The sequence below is a fragment of the Trichoplusia ni genome, chromosome 11, assembly GCF_003590095.1.
Source record: "Trichoplusia ni isolate ovarian cell line Hi5 chromosome 11, tn1, whole genome shotgun sequence".
NCBI classification, from domain to species: domain Eukaryota; kingdom Metazoa; phylum Arthropoda; class Insecta; order Lepidoptera; family Noctuidae; genus Trichoplusia; species Trichoplusia ni.
Genome location: NC_039488.1, coordinates 8,749,043 through 8,770,431, shown reverse-complemented (window position 1 = coordinate 8,770,431; position 21,389 = coordinate 8,749,043). Strand labels below are relative to the sequence as shown.

General features: G+C 35.9%; 1 protein-coding gene across 1 annotated transcript; it reads left to right on the top strand.

Moving 5' to 3' along the window:
* The first annotated feature begins 5,049 nt into the window (after nt 1-5,049).
* LOC113498915 lies at nt 5,050-20,113 on the top strand. Its single transcript, XM_026879171.1, has 4 exons — nt 5,050-6,567; nt 15,198-15,333; nt 18,412-19,544; nt 19,972-20,113. Exons 1-4 carry the CDS (start codon nt 6,310-6,312, stop codon nt 20,110-20,112), a joined length of 1,668 nt encoding a protein of 555 aa, XP_026734972.1. The 5' UTR covers nt 5,050-6,309; the 3' UTR covers nt 20,113.
* The last annotated feature ends 1,276 nt before the right edge of the window (nt 20,114-21,389 follow it).

Here is a 21,389-nt window from a genome sequence, read left to right as displayed (position 1 = left end):
CTCGCATTTATTGTGAAAGCCTGTTTTCTTTATACTAAAAAGGTTCATATTTCTCAAGTGATTATTTATACTCCATAAACAGTGAGCAGTAAATACAGATATACCTTAGAAGTCGCGAAAAGGAACAGTCGGAGAGTTCTGAAATGAAGTAAATAACAAGTTAAGTCCTTAGATGGTCGGAACACGGTCCTGCGAGTCGGGGACAGCCGAAACAAAAGCCTATAAGTAACGTCACTGTGGCGGGACCGTCGCAAATTGGTTTATTGAGATTGCAACTGCGATGCGCGCAAAAAGATACGTCCCTCTTAAGACCTCACCTTACATCCTACCGAAATATATGTTCTGTAATCAAGTCGTAACACTTAATGGAAAAACGCTTCGGAAACATTCGTTAGGTTGAGATTTTATGGTGTGATGCAACATAGTTCGAATGAGCGCGTTTCTACGACCAATCTAAGCCAATCATGGCGACGAGCAAAAAGGTACCCTTTGATGTTTACGTTCACCGAGGCACTTAATAACAGCACAGATTTATGTAACTTGTACGAAACATTTTTAGCTAAAGCTCTTTCCCATTACATTGTTAGCCAATACAAAAAAGAAGTGCTTGATAATTATGTCAGGGCATTTCACAATTATTTTCTTAAGATCTCTCCAATAGGTACAATTCAATAGGTAAGCACAGTTACTTATCCCACGGCAACGCCAAAAACGAGTAGCGATCAGTTTTATATCAGGGATGACAAGATATTTAAATCCTATCCGTATGTCAAACATGTAAACACTCGAACAAAATTCACCTTTAATATAATGAAAAATAACTTAAACTCACTCAATCCGTTTGGGAGCCATAATGCCACAGAAAGACAGACAGACGCGTCAAACTTATAACCTCTTTTTGTGTGTTGGATTAAAAAGTATTCCACTCTGACATCAATCAACATGAACATTCCTAAAAGTCAACCAGCTTCCAACAACTCGGTATATATTTGTGCACACTTGTACCGAGTACGAGGGTGCAATGCGGAGTATTGTTAAAAATGTTTTCGAGTGAATGTGCCCCCACATATCACAGTAACGACCACTCAATACAGCATTGTAGATTCAATTTATATTGACCACAGGGCATTTTCTCTCTTAACGCCGGTAACTCGGACGTAATGTTGCTCTGCACACTATTTACGAAGCTATTTATTTCTGAATTGCGTGCAAATAACTATACAGCGTTTTGACCCTCTGTTTTAACACTACTTTTATTTTTGTATCCTCCAAGTAAATTGAAAAAACTCTTGCTAATTGTTGCCTTGCTTGCAAATAGGATGAGGCATTTATGTTGCTGTAAAACAAATTGAAATATTAAAGAAGGGATATACTTACTTAAACTATACTTAAATATAATAAAACAACCTCTTTCTGGATATAATAGCAGTTATAAATAAAAACAAACATGGCAACATAGGTACATTTGAAAAAAGAAACTTAGCTACATACTTTACACTTGTATTCGATACAAAAAATATAACAAAACGTATACATTCAAATCGGACCCGCGACACTAAAGGTAACATAAAATGGTCACCCATCAAATTTACGACCGTGCCAACCACTTACCCGCAGCACAATCTCCATTTTCATTTTTATTGTTTTTACTGTAGCATCAAGCAAGATCTGTCCCCATTAACTTTGCCAGATATTTTTAAAACTAATTGGAGAGTGATGAAATGAAACATACATAGCCCCAATACTGCTATTTACAACGGCCGATGAATGAATGAAATTTGGCTTATAATGTAAATTTTCGTATTCTCTTAAGCATTTTTCTACACAATAATTTCAAATTCAGTGCAGGACGGTATACTCAAGGTCAATACAATTAACTTTCAATTATTGTATTGGCAAAATGCTTGAGGAATAATTTCGAATTTAATCCAATTGCCATTTATTCATCGGGCATTGTAAAATAGCAGAATTGGGGCCCAGAAGTGGCGCATCTTCATCTGTACAATGAATATGATGCTAACGTACAATGGACTACCAAGTCTGCAAGTCCACCGTTTTCGTTAGACCATTCAAGCGTTGCGCATGTTCCCGCCAAAGTTTACGGTCTCTTTTTCTAATGGGAAGCAAGACAACCGTCATTAGTTATGCATGCACTATTGTAATCTTGAAGCTTATACACAACTATGCCGTATTATGCGCTGGTGCCTTTAGAACTAGGCACGAACGCGATCGAACGTTACTAAAGCTTTGTTCAAACGTTCCTAATTCAAGTTTATATTTTTTTTATGAATCTGTTGAAATGTTGCTTTTTTTTCATTGACTTGGAACATCACAGATTCAATATTATTTTTAAATAATGTTGTAAAGAGAAAACCTTTTCATTAAGTGAGTAAAGGGGAGCTCTTAAACGAAGGCTTCGCTGTACGTCCGTCTTTCAACAGGATTTATGTCAACCGTGATAGCTAATCAATTAAAATATTCACAGATGAATTGTTTCTGTTGCCAATATTGCAAAAAGTAAACAATTTTTTTGCAAATTTGTTTTTCGTTTCCCTTATTACGAAAAGCTTATTAATCCGATTCGCACTTGACGGCATTAGTAAAAAAAACTAAATATCAAAAAGGAGTTACTGCTCCTAGATTTTTGGGTTTTGAAACCACGTAGATGACATTTCATAAACATAGGTAAGTAGCTAGAGTATGGCTTACGAAGAGATTTATTCAATAACTAAAACATTATGACCACGTTACGAGTAAATTTAATTCACACGTTTTAAATTGGCTTGTGGACGATGGATAAGTTGCGGTGAGCCGTAAGTGCCAGGCTGGTGGGACCTGATTGCTACCAATCACGCCACTCTATTTCCTTAATGGAAATCAATCGAAATCTTTACTAAAAATTATGTTCTTTCGTTGAAAGGAGGATAAGGAATAAAGCCAAGTCTAAAAAATAATACACTAGCCGTTGCCAAAACTTATCCATTCAGCTCTTTGTGCGTAGTTTGGCTTTTGAAGCTGTCAGTTCAGCCATCCAGCCAATTTTTGGCTCACTGCAAAATTAAACTATGTACTTATTCCCTTGGGCAGGCCACTTGGCCAGACGAAGTGATGGCAGGTGGACTAAGGCGGTGACAGAATGGTGGCCAAGACAAGGCAAAAGAAGCGTCGGTCGTCCGGGAGCAAGATGGGTCGATGACATTATAAAGGTCTCGGGTCGAGTCTGGATGAGGCTAGCACAGGACCGTAGAAATTGGCACGAAAAAGGGGAGGCCTATGCCCAGCAGTGGGAGGATAAAGGCTGTGGATGATGATGATGATGACTTATTCCCTTTGTGAAATTCAAAGTTGGGTAAAATTTAAGTCAATTTAGGAGATAATACCAATTTTCGTTTCTCAACTTTTGCCGTTAAACATGCGATCAATTTGCAACACATTTCGACATTTGAACACAATTTCAACGCATCGTCAACAAGACCTAGGTCACCAAAAACTAAAAACAATTTCTCCTCAAAGTGTGGGAGGTTAAAGCTTCCAATTAAAGTGTCCAGCTGATACCGAAGGCTGGTGTTAGAACGTGAGCACCGCCACATTCCCACCACGCGCTAACAATTTGCAACACACGATGCCAATTAAATGCATTTTTAACAATGAACCCTGGCAACGTGACTTTGACTATACCTACTTCTATACTGTATACACATTCTAGTCTTAAATAACCCTTCGATAGAAGGATCCCATCGTAAAGCTTGCAACAGACAGATAATGTTCTTAGAAACTCTAAAGTAAGTGTTTGTCTAGTGTTGTACATGGTTTATGGGGTAGTAAAATCTAATCGAAGTACAACGCCATTTTACGATTTAACATACAAACAAATTAAATACTTTTTATTCTCAGGAACTTCTGATAGAAACTTCGCAGTTGGATTTTTGATTTGAATAGTGCTTTCTTGCTTCATTAACATAAACACGACAATTTATAACACATGAGGGTTTACTGCGTAGTTTGCTTACAAATATTTTGCATAGCGTGTTTCGTTATATTCTCACGTTGTGCTAAAGAGCTGGAACGCTAATGAGAACCCTTCATTATAAGTCGCATGTTAAAGTTCGAGGTGCATTTGCAAGTGAAATAAAAGTGGGAACACCATGCCAGCGGCTGGTTATTGCCTCTCTAACGCCGATAGTGGGTTCAATAGACGTGCGCAGTCTGCGCATGCGACTAACGAACGAGATGCGCGCGCGCCGATAAAGCCTGCATTTCAATAGCGCATGCGTTGCGCCTGCGACACTCGCACTCACCGGCGTGAGCATGTTTCATATTTATTGCGATTGTGTAAGATGCCGTGTGGATAGGAAATGAAGGCTCGACCACTATACGCACTTAGATAAGTACCTAGATACAGCTTGTATTGTTACACTACAAAAAAAATATGTTCAGTGCATTGTAGAGATGTCCGAACACGCCATATAGGCAAGCAATCTCTGTTATTTATTGAACGAGATTTTTACTGTCAAGATACAGCATCAATCACTTCGAAGCTCAAACATTTCTTGTTTTACAAAAACAAAAAATCACTCATGAACGACTCAGCTTTACCGATATTATCTGTATTTACCTTGAAAACGAATCGGCAGACTACTTAATAAATTCATCATTATTTCGTCGAACTGTTCGTAGAAATGTTACACCTGGATTGAAACCGCAAAATGCAAAATTTACTTTTTTACACTACAATAGGCCGCTCGTTGTGGGAATATACGTTCTCTGAGGCACAGAAAATCGTTTTATGCCTCGGTTGATTACATTCGCTCAAAAGGGCAACTTATAGATGTATCCTTAATTTGATTCGCATGTTAACTCATAAAACTCCTACCCATGTAATAAACTCGGTAGAAAAGCATGTTGTTTCGTAGTTATCACAATACAAACGTATATTTAGATCACATTAATATGTATTTGAAAAATGGTAATATGTAATTAAGTGCAGACCATTTTTTACTTTACTTTCAAGCTTTTTATCGATTTGAAAAATAAATTGGATTTTCAATGCGGATAGTTAAAAACTTTTTGTTATTTACAACGAGTAATTAATAAGAAATGAAATATGCTGCTGTAGTGTTTAGCATTTGTAGAAACACAACCAGTTTAAACAACATAATAAAGAAACTCAATAATTTAACAAGACAAGGCGCCTATTTGTTTACATTGACGACATAATATTTTCTGTGTAGTTAAACACAAAACCGAATGACAATAAATGATTTTATAATACTCGTTAATTATAGAGCGAGCGACTTGTCCTTCGCTGCAGTGTGCGATTCGCAATTACAATAAGAAACAGTAGCAGCCCGACATGTCAAATTAATACTACCAGATGTAATCACGAGCTATTGAAAAAGAGTTTAATACATGATGTGTTTATTAAATTGTCGTAAGTTATTTACGACTGCAAACGAACAAGTACTCCCGGCTCGTGTAATTATTGAGAACACGCTTATATTCTCGGTTTTACATACAATTTTCAACTTCTATACTTAAACCTGTAGTTCTGTGTCTCAGGCAAAACTAATGACTGACGACGTACCCGCACTTAATTATGTACGCAATTAAAGTCTATGCGTAATTAAATAATTTATCAATTCGGTTACACAACTATGTATGTACGTGTGCAGTTTAAAAATAAAGTTAACAAGAAATACATACTCTTTTTATTTTAGAACTCTATGGTGGGTGCTTAGGTTTATCCAAGAGCGTAACTAATGTAATTCTTATTTCAAAATAGTAGTAGATACGGGTAATGAGTTGAGTGAACTTGTAAGTGCCACACAAGGCGACAACTACGGATATTATCCCACGAACACATAAGTCAATCCATAATTACAGCCTGCCATGTATAATCGATCTAACGTAATTAAACAAATGGTCAGACGAACGGGTCCGGTCCCTTGGGCTGCCATAAAATTTCTTGTTCCGCGTGAGATTGCCACAATCTCATCTTTTTATAGAGAAACTAGTCGCGTTTCGAAGTGCGTTCACGTCGCGTAGTCGCAAAAGAAAAATCTCAAGTACAAACTGGTATAGGAAACTAGATTTCCACGTCTGCAGGCGTTTAGAACGATTAGCCGGGAGGGACGCATTGTTGATACGCTATCAGCTGATTGCGCGCAGTCCGCCATGGTAGCGCGGCCGGAGCGCATGCGCGCGTCTCTCGCGGCCCGCCCGCACCACGCGACGTCGCACGCGCCGCCGTGAGCGACGACACTGCATGAATGACATTATTTTATTTATCGTAATGGCATAATAAGCACGATGCCGGCCAACGGAAGGAAGTTCGTGCGTGTAGTGAAGTACTTGCTGGCCGGAGTGACAGTGTTCTGCGTCAGCTGGATAGCCTGCGTGAGCGAGTGGCACTCGGTGCGCTGGCGCAGCAGCCGCGGCGAGCTGGCGCGGGCCATGTCCACCATGAGGACTATAGTAGCCTACTCGGAGGGCAAGCAGGCGGAGATGGATCGGCCCACGCCGCTCACCTGCGACAGTCTACCGGTTTTCCCCAAATTATCTCATATTGTTAGCATTTTTTTAATAATATTCTTCTAATATAAAAGAAAAAAAGGTTAATAACTGCAAAGCATTTGAGTGAATAAAATTAATTAAAAAGGTTTTCGTTCCAATTAAATGGTAATAAAAATGGAAAGCAAATTTTATAGCATCTAACTTAAGCAGCAGTGCAGAAGTAAAATTAATTTAATGAAAAATACATAATAAATAGAAACACGAGAGCTAAATACAGTACAAATGGATCAAACACATTATGCCGCACTAAACATTTTTACGAGCAACTAAATTACGTGAATTATGATGAGCTAAGCTATTTTTACTTTTTTGTACTCAGTACACTGATATAGTCATTCGAAGTATGTAAATGAGAACTTGTAGCAAATTAAAATAAATATTCGAATACCAATTAAAGTCATAAAAATGTTTATAGCTAGAAAAAGTTCGCGCGTCCAACTTATGTCTTCAATTCAGTGATTATTTTACTTAAATGCACAGGTTTAAATATGCACGTAAAACAATAAAATCTTTTAGTTATGTATGTACCAAACAACGCGCATATTATCAAAAACATATGCGAGTTTTTTTTTTATTAATGTAATATTCATAAACAGAAGGTGCTAATGTTAATTAAGCAATAACATTACTATAATAATTCGTGCATAATTATTATGCACGAAGCGTGAATACTTAGAGCTAATTACGACGTGATTCAATTATAAAAAGCTGTGATTATGAACATAAAGCGCATCACGCCTCGCATCGCATATGCAAATATTCAGACAATAATGGATGAGAAAACGCATCTCCGAGAATATACGATCTATTGTCGCGTCTACTTTGTATGCAACACTTCCTGTTCCCGCTAACTCACTACAGATATTTATAGAATACCGTACACTTGAGTCAATATTATAAGTATAAAATACGCAATCCGATACTCCCAGTAATGTCGTAAACGCTCAAACTACTTTCAAAGCAAACACATTGAATATAAAATTACCGCGCCCGTCCAACTGATAAATGAACTGCTAATAGTTCTCACTTTTCTCATGCATTAACTTCAATGTTCCATTAATAAAAACGGTGGTACAAAAGTGAAAGACACAAAGAAACCCGCGTCTGCGAACAGGCGGATACACATAAAAACACATTTCTCACGTCATCTAAACAAAATGATAGCTATAAACAAATTGTCGGCGATAAGAATCGAGTGGTATCGCACAAACGGCGATAGCCTCCGCACAGCGCGAGCTTCGCATGCTTTTATTTGAACTCGTTTTGTGTAGCGATAATCTATTCCGATGCCGGTCACGAATGGAAAATAAATCGAAATCAATATCCTCTACGGGCATTTCTAATAGTATGCCGCCACTGGCACGCTGCCTCCTGCTCTATATACTATAGGCAGATACTCGCCGGTCAGATTCCCGGCCAAGCCGCCGCATAGTTCCGATACACTAACCAGGAATATTTGCATACATAAATAGAAACACATTTCCGGTAAATTGCCCGAGGTCAGTAACTCCTCACTTACCTCACAGGATCTTATTCGTGCCTCAGCATGCATCACTGCATACTGAGAATATTTCACAATGCAAACATTTGCATCCGGATGTATCTACGATCTTCGCAGTACATAAAAGCAAGAATTACGTATTCAAATGTTTTAAAAAACCTCATACAATAAACTAAGGTAAATTACAAAAGAATCAAATCATTATCGTGTTTGCGAAAGCAATTTAGTCTGTTCGTGGAATTGTTGAAGTTATCCAATATATTGAGCAAAATTGGTCACGTCAATCTAATCTATACAAAACATTATAATTTAAGAACAAAAGACGTTCGGAAGATTAACAAAACCATATTCTGTTTGACCGCTTATTTGGGAGTACAACTCGAAGTAGGAGTATCGTAAAAGCTTTGCTCTGTAACTTGACACTCCGAAATTTCGTTCAATAATTATCGGAAGAGGAACGAGTAAATGCGCTTGTTATCTGGTTCTTGCGGCCGGTTTGATTAACACGTAAATAATTCCCTTGGCGCTTTGGTAAATCAGCATTAACATCGGCCATTAATAAGTGCCGCCGCCAAACGAGAGATAAATAAACCAGTCAAGTGCGAGTCGGAGTCTCGATGCGGAGGGTCCGGTAGTATTAGTCTAAAGAGATAGAAATTTGAGGAAAAGAATTACATAAACTAATTTCTGACGGTAAGAACCATTGATTTAGTTTGTATTGCTTTTTGTTGTAGTGATATGAGCAGTAATACGCTACCTCTAGTAACCACGGCTCATGAGTTGTCACCTGGTGAAAGACAGGGGATCCTTACGAATAGAGCTTGGTTTTCATAAGACTTTAAAAAAAAGAAGATTCTGAATTCGACTGTTTCTTTTACCCTTTGAACTTCAGGTGGAACCGATTCTGTTGATTCTTTTTTCATTTAACGTAGTCAATAAGTAGGTATCACAAAATTAAAAATGATTCAAGTTTAGCTCAACTGACGCGTTGGTTTTTATTGGAATTCGACTGCATGTTTTTGTTGTTTAATCAAGCTTTTTTTACTACGGAACCCTCATAACACCTGGACGATGCTCAGATTAATCTAATCTAATGATAAGCATACGTTACAGTAATTACGAAACGTGTTTCATAATAACATGGGTTTGTTTCGATTACCGCACGTTTGTCTGTCGGTCTGTCGGTAATCGGTTTATTTGTACTGCGAGATAATGTGATCTTCCTGTGGTTTCAGATTGCTTACAATCATTCGCGGTTTCAGTCATGCGAGCGATCTGTTTTAGATTGTGTAATTTTTATTTTTGTACTTTAGAGTCTACTTTAAGTGATTCTCAGTAACATTTTAGCAAAAGCTTGACCTATGAAGATAAAACCTCTTTTAGCTGATATTTGATCCGCAATCAAAGTCCAGTGTAACTGTATCCTTTGATCCCGCTATAGGTTTTATTTTACCCGTTATTCCATCCCGGCTAACGCAGGACAAAGTGTATCATCACGTAGTATCAACAAACGTTAATGTCTGTCCACATGCCGCAGACGATGACAGACATAGATTATCTCATTATCTTCCACTAAACATTCCCGTCACGAAAATAGAGTCCGTCTGAAACAAATGAGGCCAAATTGGTGTTTAACTTCACAAAAAAGGTTAAATTATTTCTATATTTTGTTGGTACGTTGCCTGGTTGGTAAATTTTGGTGTTTTGCGAACACCCGATTCATAATTATAATACATCATGACCTAGCAAAGCGTCTCGTTGACACTTCTCGTAACCCAAAGGCTGGCTTTTACCTCGCTCAGAGGATTAGCATTGCCATTCAACGTGACAATGCTGCCAGCCTTTTGGGCACACTCCCAGCCGGCAGCGATGCCGATGAATTTTTTGATGCTTTGATTTAAATTTTTTTTTAACTTGTAAATATTTAACTCTGTAAAATTGTAAATAATCTAAATACATCATTGAAATTGAAGTATTATATCTGAATTTCTTCTGAATTTCGTATTATCTAAAAAGCACATACGTTGGTATCTATTAAACAAATGAAAAAAAATAACACGAGTATTTTAAATATCAAAACAATGAAAAAGAAAAAAAAACATTAGTTTCTTCATTTTTACCTTCTAATTTATTATTAACTTGCGATTTGGGCGAAACTGAAAAGAAAATCAGAATTCAGAGAAAAACAACAACCATTCTCACCTACCCATATTCTAAATCGGATACAAAAAAACACACACCCATGACTCCCATAAGCAAGCCCCGTGTGAGTATAGAATCACTTCGCCACTGTACCAATACAACTTTTATTTTCCCGAGTAATCATGAGTGGCGTTCACAACGAGAACTTCGAATTGATTACATATTATTATTCCCATAGAACAGACAACCAATATCATATTTGGTCCGTGTGAAATAAGGCCACGTATTACGACTCCAGTGTATTATTTCTCTTTATTACTATCATTATTTTTTTATGACCCCTCTCTGTTTCTGTTTTGTGGCAATACTGAAGTTCGCACATGTATAAAGCCGTAAAATTGTACACAAATATTTTTCTTATAGAAATTTTATAGATGAGATTGAATCGTATTTGATAAGTCAAGTTTAGTATTGAAAGACATGCAACCATATATAATAGAAACGTATACATTTTTATTACTTGTTTATATTTTACTTTAAACCTGGTAGCTTAATATTATAATGAAAGATGTCATATAAAGATATCGACTAACATAAAAAAAATCTGTGAAATGTGTCAGTATCAAACTGCTTATGAGTATTACTCTAAATCCTGAATAGTGGTCAGGGAATTTTGATCTAAGCTTCCAATCTTGCAATTTACAAAGCCTTTTTAAGCACCGACACCCATCCTCCGCAAATTTCGCAAAATCTGAATCAAGATCCTTCGCAACTTGGGTTAATGCATAAAAAACAATCTAAACATAACTTCCACTTTTTGGAAAATGCACTCAGAACTATATTAAAAAAAATAGCCAACAGTCACAGTGGGACCCACAATGTTCGTATATTTTTCCCTTTGAAAGCCACAAGCGTGACGCGTATGTGTATTATTATGCAAATACCCGGTAATAACAAATGTTTTCTAATAGGGAATAGAAATTCCTTTTATATAGCAATACATGAAAAAATAACAATGTAATTATATAACCGTTCTTGTAGGCAATTAGCAATAAAATCCCCAGTCTATAAGTATTATATTGGTTTATTTGTATTATGTACTAGCTAGCACGTGGTTAGAAGAGCTTGAAGCCCTGTTTTTTCCACATTTTCCATTGTATCTTCGCTCGTATTAGTCACAGCGTGATATTATATAGCCTATTGCCTTCCTTGATAAATGGTCTATTCAACACAAAAATATTTTTTCAATTCGAACCAGTAGATCCTGAGATTAGCGCTTTCAAACAAACAAAAAAGCTCTTCAGCTTTATAAAATTTGTATAAATTATCTATGTTGGAGTGTTGGTTCAATCAGAGAAAGAAATATTGACGAAGATTAGTCATAGGAAAATATCCTTAATTTAAATAGATATCGTTGGACTTGGGTTAAAAATAGGAGAACATTAACATGTTATTATGGCTATTATATACACGACTAGATCATGTATTATTAATTCTAGCTATAATTTTCACAACAACGTAATTGAATTTAATCAACAAGGTAATCATTTCAATTAAAACACAGTGTACCACACATGCTAAGTTTCTGTGTTTTTTGTAAATAATTGAACCATACGTACGCTATTATCCTATTTTTATTATTACCGGTAAGTTTTCTGCATTTCAAAAGGTATAATTTCAAAATAATACAATCTTTTTATAGCGCCTGGTAGCAAAAATAAGGGACTATTAAAGTGACCATATAAAAATACTGGTGGTAAACTTTTGTTATGCGTTTAAGCTGGCGCCTCTAAGGCAACTTACACCTCACATCGTTAGTGAGAAACTAATATTTCTCTTTTTAGGCGCGTTCGAAAGCACGAGAGAGTGCAATCTTGGCACCAATACTTACACACACCACTACTCCTTAAATAAAACAATTGTGCAAGCGGGACAGGGCGAACACAGCTTACAGAAGCGTCTATCTTCTTTAGTTTTAGTAATATCACGTTGACACGCTGTGGTAAAAGTTCCAGCCTCTTATAAATCAGTATTGAGCAGTAAAACCAATCCAACGTAAGGTCGAATGAGCTTAGACTTATGCAAATTAAACCGACCGATGGCCTGCGTAAGTTTAAATCAGTTTTACCGCCTATTATTTGCTAGCTTTACGCTCTGAACCGTCAGTTCACTAGGTGGTAAAGTCTTGGTGTATCTTTTTTCCTACGATCTCAGTTTATATTACAATGCGTCAAACAAAGCACTGATATTAGTTTAAATCTTAATTTTTCTCTTTTCTTTTTGGACAAATTAACTGTTTTTTTTTGAATCCTTAAGCGACGTATGGAAAAAATTCTAATTGGGTGGAAATATTTTTTTATACTATTCAATTTTAACTCAATTTAACAGGCTCCCCTGTTTGTAATAGTGAATAAGTATTGCTACAAAATGTAAAACAAAAATGGTTTTGTTCAAAGTAAGTGCTTAAGTAAAGGAATCATGCTCATGAATACTTTAGAAACATTTAGACCTAGTGTAGTCACCAGTTAACGTAACTTTGACGTCGAATTACAGTTACCGTCGTAAATAGTTACAACTTTACTGTATTTCCATGTTTGAGAGTTAGTTAGGAGGTATAGCTTCTTAGATGTAAGTGATGCCTTACACGTAATAACATAAACTGGAGAAAATGCAGCCATAAGACAAACTAAATAAATTCTACATTTCCTGACAGTTTTAGTCATTTTTAAAAAAATAAATGCTGGTTTCTTTCCCTGTTATTATTTTTTTGTCTCCTTTCTGTCAACAGATGCAAGTTATTAAATCATCTGCATGAACTTTTTTGTGTCATTTTGAGGAATGTATTGCCCATTCATAAAGTAAATGTTTATAGCAGATAAACACACGCGAGCTCTGTCTAACGAAGCGCGACGTGTATAGTAATATGTGTGTAATTGCCTATAAAAGCAACTGTCGGTTTTCGACAAATATTCCAAAGACGGTGAGAAATGTTCTTCTGTATACACAATACTGGAATTCGAAACAACACGCATTGTATCATCACTTTAATCGATCTATCACGTATCGATGATACTCTTTTGTTATAAATGAATATTTATTTATTGTGCATGATTTTCATTTGTTTTGTAATCACAATACTGGCTGTTAGCAAGATTCTTAAATTAAAAAGAATTGATTTGTACCTCTTTGTTCTTCAATGAGTATTTATTTTATTTTCATTTCTTTTGTAATCATAAAACTGGTCGCTTAGGGCAAGGTTCCTTTTTCAATAAATCTATTACAGCTAAAAAGACTCGTAGTTCAAGACATGTGATTTATGTACTCACAAAATTGTAATTTACGATCGTTTGCGTTTTTGTTTGTTTCTCCGACTCAACTGCGGTTTCCAGCGAGTAATGAATATCCTTCATGGTTATTTAAAAGCTCAGTTAGTCATAAGAGATAGGAATCGCAAAACCTGAAAGCTTGGAGGAAACCGTTTTAATTGATTACTGTAATGCACATTATACACCTTAATGAATTATTATCATCTTAAGCAGTAAAACTGGAACCATTAACTTTTATGCCACTTGAATATTTATGAATAAACCTATTTACTTTAACAAATTATTGTTTTGCATAAAGGAGCTGTATTGCAGTCACTGTTTGGAAACGTTTTGTAATTTTATTAGATTTTACAAAATTTGAAAAAAGAAAGTCTTTCTTTTCTAAAATCTCTACTGCACAAAAGAGATTGAACATTACATAGTTATAATTCCTCACAAGCGATCTCCTTACTCTGATCTAGGCAGTAAAGAGGGCCCGGGGTGTTTTTAGTCTGTTTGCGTCAGACATATCCTTAAGCCGTGCCTTCGGCGTGAAAAAGTCATTAGTCGCATTGTTAAATAACAAAGCAAATTCTCAAGTACCTAAGTACTAAATTGTTGCACTTGCAATTTATATTGATAGACAGTGTGTAAGTTTAGGATTGGAGTTAACTAGTTGCAATTTTTACTCAAAAACACGCAAGAATTAAACAATTTTAGAATACGAAGAAATAAAAAACACATAAAAGTACGTAAATATACACTGAACAAATTGGCAATCAAAAAGATATTCACATACCACACATAAAACAAATCAATTCACAAATTTGAGACGAATCTTTAATGGCTACTGTGAACTATTATATAAGTACATTTTACAATTGGCCACAGTTCGTTTTCAACCACGACCTGCGTTAGAAAACTTAGAGTCTACAGTCCAACATAATTCACGCATCATTACCTGAAATATGTACGCGAAAAACAATCTTGTGGAATCACAAAGAGGGTTGGTTTTTGAAATGAATGTATGGATGTATGGTTAATACTAGTGTCCAATCAAAGGCTAACTGACTAATTGCGATTGGTTCCACTGACATGGAGAACCGTGAGAAATCCTTAATATCCGCTCGCGCACATACTAATAAGCCTCGATCAAGTATCGATCTAATTATATAATTTAAAAACCTTCCCGGGATGAACACGTTTAAAAAATCAAGTTTTTCTATACCATTGCAAAATGCAATTAACTCTACACTTAAGCAGTTCATGTAGATTAGATTTTTTTCTAATTTATGCTAAGTCTCAGTAAAATAAAAACTAAAAATAGACAACTAAGGTGAACCTGCATGGAAAAAAGCAATAATTCTGATATGCGTATCGAAATAAATCCACTTATTTTAATATAAGATAAACTAAGTAATTATTCATAGATTTAATTGCTCGAGAGCTGTGTCGTTTTATAGAGATTATGAGTATACAAAACATTATAAAACGATAAAATTACTAACGCTTAGTAAGTCTAGAGCTTGACTAACGTCAACATAATCCAGTAAAAAATAGCCTTACATCTGTGTACCAAGAGCAAAAAAAACAAATAAGTTTTTAAGACACTTCTCTCATCATAAGTAGTGAAGTGTATATTATAATATTAATGAAATTCAATTCAATTGTTTCAGGATCGGAGATGGCCAGGCGAAGGAGGCAGTGCGCAGGAGTGGCAGCAGGTGGCCGGTACGCGCGTATCGCTGTACGCAGCGTACTACGACGAGCGCGCTACGCAGCGCTACGTGCGTATACTCGCCACCTTCCACGGTACGCCAGTGAACCGTTAAATAATTTATATTCAACTCATTTAATCCTAGTTAACATATGCAACAAAATGCGTAGGATTTAATGTGTAACATCGTGATCGTAAGCACATGTTTGTAGGTTTAACTGAGGCTAGTAAGATTTGACTGCCTGGATTATATTTTTCTAAGAATCTTCTACTTGCAAATAAATCTGCTTTCAGCTCAAAGTTCACCTTTTTTCTTTAAGATCGTCGTTAGCAAATGTTGTAGGAAACACAACTATCCTAAAATTCTTTTATTTATTTATTTTTTCCACTCCACTTCCACTTTACCTTCCTTTATTTATTTATATCCGTCTTAAACATCATCATTGCATTAAACTAAAGTTATGAAAAAACGTACAAATATAAAGTTATGAACCTACACAAGAAGTGTGTAATTTGTCCTTGCATAAACAAAACTCTTTAACGTATAGAGCTTATTCTAAGTCCCTCTTTATGACATAAACGGACCAAGTATTCAAGCTAGTACTATTCCTGCAACATAGTAGAACCTCAGAAAAACTAAGACGTTTAGATAATTGACAAGACATCGTCATATGCAAAGGGTTACTGACACCTAATTAAATGTCCTCGTTCGTTAAATTATACTTCGAGTTTCATGCAGTTGCTATTTTCATATTAGTCGGTCGACGTAATGACTTAGGTAACTAAACTGGTTCGCCATGTGTTGTAATTAAACAGCAAGATGGTAATAGCTGTTTATGTAATCTGGTTAAAACTACGGTAGGTATACAAAGAATAAGATGTATTTACCTAAATACATCAAAGACTTGAATAAAATAATTAAAAAACTGTGAGACTCATCTGAAAAAGAATTAAAAAAGAGACTTGTATGATTTTCAGCAGACTTCAAAAAGGTAGTTATTCTATTTTCCTCTATATTTTTTCATTCTGTATGTCTTCTACCTCTTTGGTCTGGATGAACCGATTCTCTTCTTTGCTTTTTTCAATTAACGTGTAAGTAGTATTAAGCTATCATTTGGTCCCATAAATATTTTGGTTGCTAAAACAATATTATTTACATATACATACTATTAATATAGAAATCAAAGAAGATGAAGAATGAACTAATTTATATATTAGTTAGCCGAAATACCATGCAACTTTTTCTGGGCACAGGTATAGAAATATCATTTAAATTACAAAATAATCAGCCCATTAATACTAATTAAAGTTCTACAAAAATGTCTAAAACAACTTGTGCGGCCCACCCGTAACCCAAATACTTTAGAATTTTAAATGTGAAGTAATTTATTCATTACAAGTAGCATTCCTTGTTGTTTACAAGCTGTTATCTGTGAGCGCCACACAAGTGCATCGTGAACTTCGTTCGTTTCACTTTTAATTTTATTTAAATCCTTAATCAGCAATTAAGTTATATTTGTTTGCGTGGATCGCACGCGCGGCGCCCGCGGGCTCTCTCCCTGCCCCGCAAATAAACATGCGTAATTCAACCTCGCACGTCCACCCATAACGATTCCGCACGATTATATAAATTTCCCCTAAACACATATTGTTCACCAATACAATAAGCTAACAACTAGATTTACTCTACATTTCTCAGGAATCAATTTTATAACCCTATAATGGACATAAACTTTTATGACATAAACATGCGTTCTCGAAAATATCGGACAACACTAAAATAAAACGCCGTATAATTTCACACCCAGGGCGATTTTATATTTGAATTCTCCTTTTAAGGATCAGTATTTTACAAGCTTAAAATGTCCACGATAATCGCACAGTAAACATAAAACTTTAAAACTCCACCCAGTTATGCAAGAGATTAGCACGAACAGACAGCTTACTAAAGATTTTGCAGTCTCGCCCAGTTTTACAGAAAAAAAGGCTCGGTGAACAAAATAATCTCGGTCAATAAAGACATCAGGGAAATCTCAAGTCCTGATAAGCCAACGCCATAATTACCGGAGGTACTGATAGCCGATCGCCAGTTCGTATTTTCTCTGCATACAAAATAAAAAAGTTTACGTTTGCAACTTAATCAGGGGAAAGGTTTTTGTTTTAAGGATGTGTAGTGAGTCTACCAATAAGTCACGTAGAATGTCTCATTAAAATGGTGGTAGTATTAAGTATAGTTTAAAAGAGTATTTATATATGGAGTGCATTAAATATAAAGTTAGAGTAACAAAAGCACGGATGGAAAGTGCGGGCCGGCGACAGTGCGCGAGGGCCGATAAGCTCACACTCATTTGTCACTGGAGGCGAGCGTACGCGTCGTGTAAATTCCTTCCCGGCCGAGATAAACCCACCCAACTCCTATGTTGTGGTGAGGAATGAGAGACGGATTAAACACAGGCCCTACCCGCTGTCTTCGGTTTTTACCTTTTGTATTTGGTTTGGAAAGATTGTTTGTCGATTTTATGGCTCCCTTTTTTGGATAAAACATACGCGCCTGTAGAATTTAATGTTTGACTTTTTAAAATACGTTTATTGTTTAAATTTACCATCCACATTACCGAGCTACCTGAACTGAGTTATGCGGAATGTGATTGTCATAGCTTAATAACAATCCTTTTTGAGGAACCTTACCTTATTTTAAACCTTGAATTATGTGCTGTAGGACCATTTGTAATTGTCTAAAAGAAGTCACATACTTTGATGGCATATCTCGTTTAAGAAATATATTATTATGTTCTAAATACAAAACGACCCATAACTCAATTGCAACATTGAACTATAACAAAATATTACAAGAACTTTAGTATAAAAGGAAATGGGTTTCTTCGCCGTATTCACTAGGAAGGCGTGCCATCCTGATCAGGCAAGCCTGTAATTGAAGCACCGTTTTAATGACAGTTCCTCGCAAAGCACCGCAAGTGTACCCGAGGAAATCATTCCAACAAATTACTATTATATAAGTCCAAGTAATGGAGTTTCTCTATATGAATTACGTTCGTAGCAAGATGCACTTTTCCGTTCAGTCACATCTCACTTAACTGTAGGATTGATTTTATTTTATATTATTATCTTTAGCCAAAGCTAACTGTTTTTAATACAGACATTACTTTTTACAGGTAGAAATTATTCAACGGAAGACACGTTGTTTTGCCAAACACGTTCAAGAAACGGGAATTCTATCGAAGATTCTGTTGAAGTCGTTGCAGCAAAGCCTTTGGAGATTTGGTGGCACAAATGGGACATTACAGTATCGGAAGTAGATACGCCGCTGCTATTATCATGTCCTCTAACTGAATCCCTCGACGGTCCCTCAGTGGTGTCCGTCGTTACGGAACCGTGCGATAACCCGTCCAATGCCTTCCAGCTAGAACCTTATAAAGAGAAAAGCAACAAAAAGCGAATGTTCACCATTTGTGTTAAGGATATGAACTTCGATAAAGATATATCACAAAGCTTAGTCGAGTGGATCGAAATCAATAAAATACTCGGCGTAGATTTGATTGACATGTATGTAGACGAAGTCACAGATAAAACAAAAGAAATTCTACTGCATTATCGAGATAAGGGTCTTGTAAGATTGTTCCATGTTCCTATTAAGCATAAGTCTGATAGATCTCTTTGGCAACGAAGGAGAGATCACATTTTAACATATAATGATTGTCTGTATAGAAATATTAAAGAGTCTGAGTATATAGTGCCACTGGACATAGACGAAGTGGTTCTACCGAAGATTGCAGATACTTGGCCGGAGCTACTGGATCGTCTGAACAAATACGGATGGAATTCCTCGCAACGGTCCTCCATAATGATACAGAACGTATTCTTCTTCAACTTCATGCAAGATATTAATAAGTACAAGAGTATTAGTGATATCGGAGTAATGAACAAAATATACGTCAAAAGGGACGACGTACGAATAAAAAGAACCAACAACTTAGAAGTAGATGAAATAGAATTAATAGTTGATTCAAATAATTTAAGTAATGAAGTCATAGGTGTTAATGAAGTAGATAAAGTGCTATATGAGAAGTACAAAGCGAGATGCGGTACTGAGTTGCCGACGCCTAAATTAGCAAAAGACGTAGTAAGTTCTGCAGTGATCAGCCCTATAGGGTTTTATAGTAAGAGCTGGATGCTGACTAAAAAGGTGTTAACAGCGTTCAACCATTACCCTTTACAAAGCCTTGGCGCGTTAGGCTCCGTTGGCTGGTCAGCGCCCTTTAAAGAAGTGCAACTCAATCATTATAAGGTGAGAATATTGTTTTTGTTTACATATTAAATAAAAAGAAGTAAACCCAAGTAATAAAATTAAATTAATGATGTAGGTATTTTACGTACTTGTTGTGTTCTATGAGAACTGTCAAAAGATTCTTCTGAGAACGAGCAGACTATACGTAGACTATGTCTATGTGTACTTGTCTCAAATGTTGCAAACTGTTCCACAAACTTACAAGTACTTAATTGATAATATGAAACAGTAAACAGTTTCGTTTTGTATTATTGGAAAGTAGCATCAGAAAGCACGATTTAGCAAAATATCTACCGATTCAATCCTTTGTTTGTGGACCACGGGCACATTTAACTGTACTAGTAAAACCTAGGGATATTTAGCTCACGTTTTCAAATATTTCTCTAATAAATAAGGGCATGTTGTGAGGTTATAATCACGTTTGCAGGAGTCGTGCAACACGACGGTGGTTGGAGAGTGTGCGCGGTACGGCCGGCGCGCGCGGATCGACCGCTCGGCGCTGCGCCTGCGACACCGCCTCACGCGAGCCCTCGCTGACGCCATCTGCACTGGAATAAATGTTATCTGAGAATTAAGGCGTTTTATTTACCTATGTCATTAAATATATGTACGATGAGAACCTTTAATTGTGTAACAAAAGTGATAAAGGCTATTATCACATTTTGGAACTTACTAATGAAAATCTAATAAAAATCTAGTTAATAATATTTCTAGGATATAAATCATTAATAGAGACAATTGTAGTACCTATTTTTTATTGAAGATCTAAATCAGATATTGGAGATAAAAATGGCTTCTCCTATGTTACGCTGCATCTACAGCATCTATTAGGTATACAGAAAAACTTTACCTGTACGGACTGTAAATACATTTCACTCATAGCTAATCTCAAAGATGTTTTATATAAAAACTACCACTTTTATCTTTATCGTAAAAGACAACGCCTTCCACTCTAAAATGATATTCTATAATACCGATAAGAAGAAATCAGTACAGTCAAACAAAACATAATCATAAATAAATACCGGCACTAAACTGCACACGACTAAATGCATGCATTATGCAAAATACCATGGAGGTTTCCAACGTAAAAGATATTTTAAATATAGCTTCAAGTACAGGGCACGTGGTACAGGGTACAAAAAGTAGTTTTTAAATATTTATGAAGAGAACTAAGAAGGCATCCGTCAACGGCAGGGGATTGATGATACTGGCCTATTGCCTGGTTGATTTGATTTAGATGTAAAACTTGGAATATTTTTCTCATGACAGCACTTTATGCTTCCATTGTGCCAGGAATGTGTATCTAGGCTTTTAATGCTGACTATAGAAATATAAGAAGGCCATAGAAATCATTTAAACTTTCTCATTCTTTTTTATCGTACTGTTGAGCAAAGACCCTATCTTTTTACGAGCCATTTTCTTTTAGCTGTGCCACTTTTATCCTGATTTAAGCCGAAACTTTTGTTCCAACTGACAGACAAATTACGCTAATTCTAAACGTTGAAAGCTGGTTAGTATTTCGACTACATAGCTATTTGAGAAAAATAATATGTGTTGCTATGCGTATCATAAAAAAGGTAATGTACCTGTGATTTATTAAAAACGGAAATACTTGAAATTATTTTGGAGATGTCAATATTTTCTAATAAATATATTTTAGCAACAAATCATCCAATGACATTTACTTAATATTCAAATCTGGCAGGCACAATGAACAGACATATTTTGCACAATGTTTTTGTAAAGCTAGTGTGCCTAGATTTCAATTATTTACATGCTTATAAAACGTGCCGCATTTATTTATAAGGAAAAACAATGAACATATCTATTAGCTCCACTTAA

Excerpts from the sequence above, each read along its gene's own strand:
- LOC113498915 (XM_026879171.1), top strand. The coding sequence starts at position 6,310 with ATGCCGGCCAACGGAAGGAAGTTCGTGCGTGTAGTGAAGTACTTGCTG. Across the intron at positions 15,334-18,411 it reads TATACTCGCCACCTTCCACG|GTAGAAATTATTCAACGGAA; the intron begins GTACGCCAGTGA and ends TACTTTTTACAG. Across the intron at positions 19,545-19,971 it reads TGCAACTCAATCATTATAAG|GAGTCGTGCAACACGACGGT; the intron begins GTGAGAATATTG and ends TCACGTTTGCAG.